The sequence below is a fragment of the Myotis lucifugus genome, unplaced genomic scaffold (genome assembly GCF_000147115.1).
Source record: "Myotis lucifugus unplaced genomic scaffold, Myoluc2.0 scaffold_414, whole genome shotgun sequence".
NCBI classification, from domain to species: domain Eukaryota; kingdom Metazoa; phylum Chordata; class Mammalia; order Chiroptera; family Vespertilionidae; genus Myotis; species Myotis lucifugus.
Window position 1 is genome coordinate 296,710 of NW_005871462.1, and position 7,976 is coordinate 304,685.

The 7,976-nt window shown below is 38.3% G+C and overlaps 1 protein-coding gene across 1 annotated transcript; it reads left to right on the forward strand.

Moving 5' to 3' along the window:
• Nucleotides 1-922: 922 nt before the first annotated feature.
• LOC102435781 (olfactory receptor 7G1-like) lies at nucleotides 923-1,913 on the forward strand. The gene is given in 2 exon segments (XM_014467786.1): nucleotides 923-1,873; nucleotides 1,875-1,913. Coding segments are annotated over 2 exon segments (984 nt in total). The 5' UTR covers nucleotides 923-928.
• The last annotated feature ends 6,063 nt before the right edge of the window (nucleotides 1,914-7,976 follow it).

A 7,976-nucleotide genomic window follows, 5' to 3' on the forward strand; every position in this document is an offset into this window, starting at 1 on the left:
CATGGGGGAATCTTATGAACTGTATGCTTATAGGCAACATTTTAAAATCTAAGCTCAGGTGCAGAGCGTGGACTTGGATGGATGCCATTACCTGACACACTACTCACACTACTCAATGGCCAGAAGTGAACATGCCTTAGGGGATGGGGGAATTGAGGCACTTTTCAAGATAAATATATAAAAATTTTAAAGGAAAATTATGAAATCTGAGTGATGGTTTAGGAATTCTAATTCTCTATTACCCAGAGGCATTAACAGTGATGATCAGTCAGACAGTCAACTCAGCGTCAGACAACATGTACTTAACTTTGTCTTTTCCTCCCACTGTATACTTGTGTCCATGATACAGTCTCACCTTTCCTAAGTTTCCCCGTGGATAATAGAGTGACAGTATGATCTAACTCATCGATAATTTGACAAACCCTTCAGATGATTGGGGAACCATATGCTCTGCAAGAGGTATTGAATAACTTCATTCTCATCTTTCTGTTTGAAGGCGAAGGAATATTTCTGAAGGAAATGCCATGTCTTTTCTTTGTTTCAGTCTCAGCACTTGACACTAGGTTATAAACAGAGCTAGTGATCAAATATTTGGGCCAAGAAAGGGAGTGAAGGGAAGAGGAAGAGTGAGAGAGAATGATGACAGGAGAAATCAACAGAGGGAAAGATCTGAGTATTCCCTTAGGTTCACCATCTAAACAACGGTTTTCTTCTTGTTGTTTAATTCCTAGTTTTCAAACTTTAGCAAATATGAAATTCATCTGGAGGGCTTGTTAAAACTTAGGTCATCACTCCAGGAGTTTATTGCAGTAAGTCTAAAGTAGTACCAAGAATTTACGTTTCTATCAAGTTGCCATTGGATGTTACTGTTACACTCCTGGGGACCATTCAGTTTATTTTATTTTCTCCCATCTGTTCCATCAGGTTCATGAACAACATGTTACCTGGAAACCAAACAGACGTTTCAGAATTCCTACTGCTGGGATTGACAGATGATCCGGAATTGCAGTCCCTCCTCTTCTACCTGTTCCTGTCCATCTACCTGGCCACTGTTCTGGGAAACCTGCTCATCATCCTGGCCGTCATCTCCGACTCCCACCTGCACACACCCATGTACTTTTTCCTCTCCAACCTGTCCTTTACTGACATCGGCGTAATCACAGTCACCATCCCAAAGATGCTGGTGAACATCCAAGCACAGAATCAGAGCATCACTTATATAGGCTGCCTCGCCCAGATTGGCTTTGCCCTGGTTCTGAATGGATTTGAGAATTTTCTCCTTGCAGCAATGGCCTATGACCGCTATGTGGCCATTTGTCACCCCTTGAGGTACACAGTTATCATGAATGCCCATCTTTGTATTCTGCTCATCGTACTCCCACTGTTCCTTAGTACAGTGGCTGCCTTGCTCCACAGTCTGATGGTGTTGCGGTTGTCTTTCTGCAAGGATCTGGAAATCCCTCACTTCTTCTGTGAGCTTGCTCAGGTCCTGAAGCTCGCATGTTCTGACACCCTCATCAATAACCTTCTGGTATATGTCCTTATAAGCCTGTTTGGTGGTATTCCTCTGTGCGGAATCATTTTCTCTTATAGTCAAATTGTCTCCTCTGTATTGAGAATCCCATCACTGGGGGGAAAGCTTAAAGTTTTTTCCACTTGCGGGTCTCACCTCTCAGTTGTCTCCTTGTTCTATGGAACTATTTTTGGTGTGTATATTAGTTTTGCGATTGCTGAGTCATCCAGGAAGACTGCAGTGGCTTCCATGATGTACATTGTATTTCCTCAAATGATGAATCCCTTTATCTATAGCCTGAGGAACAGGGACATGAAACAAGCCTTGAAGAAACTCGTTGGTAGGATACCTTCTTTTCTGAATTTGTGCCATTTACTTTGGGCAAGGGTTTCTAGAATGAGGGAACGTGAAAGAAATCCTGGTTGAGTCACAGTGTTTAATTTTTCCATCACCATTCTTGTAAGATGGCTAGACAACATGATGACCAAGTTAATTTTTTTTTTTTAAATATATTTTATTGATTTTTTTACAGAGAGGAAGGGAGAGAGAGATAGAGAGTTAGAAACATCGATGAGAGAGAAACATCGACCAGCTGCCTCCTGCACATATCCTACTGGGGATGTGCCCGCAACCCAGGTACATGCCCTTGACCGGAATCGAACCTGGGACCCTTCAGTCCGCGAGGCCGACGCTCTATCCACTGAGCCAAACCGGTTTCGGCGACCAAGTTAATTTTAACTTGAGGTTGAAACCTGACTTTAATTTTTTCCTGGCTCTGTGGCACTTGACACAATTTTAATCTTCTAAACTTAATTTCTTAGCTTAGGGTCTATAGAAGCAAAGCCTGAGGCAAGGGTTCTAGTTTTAGAGATTTTTTTTATCACTCTCACAGGTGAAAAGTATTGGAACAAGGCTGTGGTGATACCTAGAGGATAGCTTCCAATTGTTCCATGGAAGGGTCATGTTAATTGCACCCTGGAATTAGGCCTATAGTAGACTAAGAAAACTAAACTTTTATATACCTATTTGGTAATAAAATTGATCATTTGCTGATATACTATATTCTTTTGAGAAACATTATCAGCTACTATACTGTTTCATTATCTATGAAATCTGCGTAATTAGATTATGTCAGTGGTTTGAAAAGATCGTGAGGTATTTGAACTTTATCAGTGAGGAAGTCTTCATTTCTAATAATAAAAGAACCTTTCACTCTAATGTGCCCAAGCAATAAAGAGAGTTAGCTTTCGTGAGGACTTTACAGGTAAGAAATGCATAGGAACTGGATTGTAGGGACTCATTCAATCTGCCAGGTGTTGTCTTGTCCTCAGAATCACCAGGTAGTGTCACCAGATGGAGACGTCATAAGGGTACCTGATGCCTGAGAAAGAACTCTTTTTCTTCTTGAAGTCAGATAATTATAGATTTTCCATGGAGTCAACCAGAATATATCTCTGTAGTGGGTGAAATAGTGGCCCTGAAAAGTATGCCCACTTTCTATTTTTCCTAATGCATTAAAATTATATGATATATTGGGGGAATGCTACTTAGTTGGACTTGGGGTATTTGTAGAAGATGACTTTATCTCAGATTATATGGGTAGACCCTTAATATAATCATACATATGCTTATAAAATAGACCTAACAAAAATTACACAGAGAAAAGGAGAAGGCAATGTAACATGGCAGTGGAAATTGAATTGATGCAGCCAATATTTGATTTCCAGTATTTAATCAGTTTTTCCAGATTTTTTATGATATCATTGTTTATAACATATAAGATTCAGTGTATAATGTGTTGATTTGATACATTTATGTATTGAGAAATGATTATCACCATAGCATTAGCTAAAACCTCCATCCTGTTACCTAATTACCATTTTACCATTTCTCTTTGTGATGAGAACATTTAAGATCTACTCTCTTAGCAATATTCAAGTATAGAACACAGCCTTATTAGTTATAATCATCATGCTGTACATTATAGCCTCAGAACTTAACCTTATAATTGGAAGTCTGTACCCTTTGGCTAACATCTGCCCATTTCTCCCACCTTCCATACCCTGGTAACCCACATTCTATTCTGTGTCTAGATTCCACATAGAAATGATATTATACAGTCTGACTTATTTCAGTTAGCATGATGCTTTTGAGTTTCATCCCAATTGTTGCAAACAGCAGGATTTCCTTATGTCTTATAGCTGAATAATATTTCATTGGATATGGAGATATCTATACATATCTCAAATCTTCTTTATCCATTCATGTGTTGCTGGACACGGTCACTCAAGTTGTTTCTATAACTTGGCTATTGTGACTAATGCTGCCATGAACACGGTGAGCTCTATGAGATCCCAATTTCAATCCTTTTGGATCTATACACATCAATAGGAATGCTGGATCACAGGGCACATTCTCATGAAAAAACAAATGTCCAATGCCTCCTTTGGCCTCAATTAAATTTTCATATAGGTGAGGTGTTACTTGGTACTATTTTTCTGTATGTTCCAGAACCAAAGCATTTTACTCACTATAGCTCCATATTATCTACTATTTGGTAAAGCAAATGCTTCACTTTGTTATTTGCCATCAAGTAGAATAATCTTTCTCTATTGCTCTTTTATATAAAGTTCAAAAGCAGCTTCTCCAATACAATAAAATTCTAGGATTTGTCTTAAATTTAAAAAGCTATTGGGGAAAATTAACATCTCTATGATATTGTGTATATCTATTCCATTTAAAAATATTCTTTCCATTTTTGTGTTTTGCAGTAAAATATTATCAATTTTTCCACAATGTACTTTCATATCTTTTCTTAGACTCCTTTCCAGGTATTTATTTAACATTTTATTAAAAGTGTCTTTTAAGCATCAAACAGACTGTCAAACTACAGCGGGAAGGCCGGGGAGGGTTGGGGGGCGGGGGTGGTGGTGGTGGTAAGAGATCAACCCAAGGACTTGTATGCATGCATATAAGCATAACCAATGGACACAAGACACTGGGGGGTAGGGGAGGCCAGGGGAATGTCAAGGGGGTAAAAAAAAAAGGGAGACATATGTAATACTCTTTGTAATACTTTAAGCAATAAAACAAATTTTTTTTAAAAAAAGAAACAAACTCAGAAAAGTAATTTTATATATGGTAACATTTAAAGCAGCATTTAATATCAGTGAAGGTGATTCAATGAATGAAGTTGGGATAATTGGCTATTTAGTTGGGAAAAAAATTAAAGGATGTATCCTTATCTCATATAATGAATGGGTATTAATTCCAGATAAATTAAAGCTCTAAATGCAATTAAAAGAAACCATAAAAGAACATAGAAGAAAATAAATGAAAATTTTGTTACTAATCTGGGGATGAATAATGTACTTGTATAAAAGGTCCAAATGCTTCCGAAGGCCACACAAAGACCCTTGCTTAGCTCCTTAATATCATCTCTCTCTACTGCCCCTACTCCTCCTCTCCAGTCATGGGAAGTTCTTGCTCCAGGAGATGCACCATGCATGCTCTCTCACCTGAGTGCCTTTGCAATGCTCTTTTTGTCCCCTCTCTCTAATATACTGAACAATTCATCATTTTCCCTCTGACTGTAAATGCTGCATTTATCATATATTAAATTTGGCTCAATGTCATTCCCCCCTTCCCCCCCGCCCCGGATTCTGTTCTGTTCCACTGATTTGTTAGTCTTCTCCTGTGCCAATGACATAATGTTTAATTATCTTATATTTTTAGGTAGATGTTTATACCTGCTATCTTTATTATAATTTTAAAAAATACTGGAATCAGCTTATCAAATTCTATTAAAAACTCCATTAGGAAAAAAGAGTGTCTTTTAGAAATTACACTTTCTAAATAAATTTTGCTTTGTAAAGCTATGCAATTAGTATCTGTATAGTATTTTGAACAAGAACATTCTCTTGTTCTTTCTAATAAATTGTCTATAGTTATTTGCATTCTCCACCTAGGTGCTAATATTACCTGTCAATGGTTCATTTTTTTCTCAATGACTCAAACCTGAACTATGTTGCTTATATAGAAGCAGTATTAGCAACTTTTATATATTGTTATTGATTTTTAAAAGAATACTTTTAGTCTTTGACCATTAACTATTTCATTTACTATAGTTTATTTCTGAAATACCTTTTTTTTTGGAGCTAAGGTAGTTTCTTTTATTCTTACATCACTGTTTTTATCATCATGGAAGGATGTTGCATTGTTTTTTTCAGCTATTGAAAATAATCGGCCCTGGCTGGTTTGGTTCAGTGGATAGGACATCAGCCTGTAGACTGAAGGGTCCTGGGTTCAATTCCAGTCAAGGGCACATGCCTGGGTTGCGGGCTTGATCCCCAGTGGGGGATGTGCAGGAGGCAGCCAATCAATGATTCTCTCTCATCATTGATGTTTCTAGCTCTCTTTCCCTCTTCCTTCCTCTCTGAAATCAATAAAGATATATGATAAAAAAGGAGCAACTCAATGTTGTTCATTAAATCTAAAAAAAAAAGAAAGAAAAGAAAATAATCGTATGTTTAGGTCTTTACTCAGTAAATGTGTTGAATCATAATTTAAGATTCTTTTTTTTAAAATATATTTTATTGATTTTTTTACAGAGAGGAAAGGAGAGGGACAGAGAGTCAGAAACATCGATGAGAGAGAAACATCGATCAGCTGCCTCCTGCACACCCCCTACTGGGGATGTGCCCTCAACCACGGTACATGCCCTTGACTGGAATCGAACCTGGGACCCTTCAGTCCGCAGGCCGATGCTCTATCCACTGAGCCAAACCGGCTAGGGCCATAATTTAAGATTCTAATGCACACATTTATTCATTCATTCAACAAATATCGAGAACACACTGTTGCCAGGCCCTGTATTAGGTGCTGCTGATGAAACCGTGCACAAAAAGAGAAATCCCAGTGCTCCAGGAGTATGCATTTCTGAAAAACGGGTGATCTATGACAGAGCTAAATGCGGGACACTGTGATATGACACCTCTCGACTCTTTAGTGAAGAAGCAGTGATCACCCGAGCTTCTAGGAGTGCTGCTGGCAGACAGCCTTTCATGGTCAGCCCCTCTTTGCATCAACCTCTCAGAAGAGAACCAATGCCGCACCTAAGGTCACTCCCCTTGGCAGGGCTGCACATAATGACTGATCAGTGCAGGTGTTAAGACCTGGACTTCTTGCTCCAATTTAGAACAGCTCAGAAGCAACATTCCAGCTATAGAACTTCCTGCAGAGTCAGGGGAGTTTGACATTGAAACTCCATTGCATTTCACTTTCCCTCTGCCTAGTCCTACACTGCTCCTCTTCTTCCACATGGACTCATCTGAGAACTCCTCAGCATACCCCTGCATGCTTATCTCTGTCTACATGTCTACCTCCCAGTGGACTAATCTGATACCATACAAAAAAGATTGTTTGAGAGATGGTGATAGGGGCTGTGGAAAGGGCAAAATGTTGCAATTTTACACAATAGGGCAAGGGGAGTCATGGAGAAATTAACATTCAATTAAGGATTTAAACAAGTGTGGGACTAAATGAGGTTACATAGAACAAAAATCAACCTCACATTTCTGAAGCAAAACTGAATGCAGTGTCCATTTACATTCTTGGTTAGATGTAGGTTTGTAAAACTTTGTTAATAATTTTGTAAGAGTAAGCGTACCTGTGATTTTCCTTTCTTCTGCTAAATTTCTATGCTATAGGCATCCGGGCTGTGTGGACCTGAGAACATGAGATAGAGGGTATTCCTTCCCTTATATTTTCTAAAATCAACCTTTAATCTTGAAGTTAACAATTCTTAAATGCTTGGAAGAACTTTTCTGTGAGTCTGTTTAGTTCAGGCTGTGTTTCCTGGAAAGTTATGTGATTGAACAATTTAATTAGCATGATGTTTCCCACTGATTATTTTCTATTTGTTTTTAAGAGAAATATGTTCTGTTGTATTTGCACCTAATCAAGGCCAACACTTCAACTTCTGTCAGCACCAAACCACTCTTGCCTCCTTTAGAACATAACTCTAGTAATTCTCCCATCTCTCCCTGTATCATACGTAATTTCCCCTTTTGATTAATTCATTTTCAATAACATTCAATACCTTTGCATTCCCCAATCTTAAAGAAATCAAACCTCTCTAGACCCTGCATCCTGCACTGGCAACAACCTCATATTTTTTTCTTCTCTTTTATAGCAACATTCAACTACTCATGAAGAGTTATCAAGGTTCTCTATCATAAGTTCAAGGTTTAATGTTTTTATCCTTCTCTTACTTAAATTGTCAACAACCTTGACTCAGTTTACTATTTAACTGAAACACGTTCTTACTTGACTTTCAGCATCATAGATTATTCTGGATACTATTTCAGTCTCCTTTGTTGCATCTTCCTTATCTCTCCAACCTCCAAACACAGGAGGGCTTCTAGCTTGGTCCCCAGTCCTTATCTCTGTTCTAGCAGTTTTC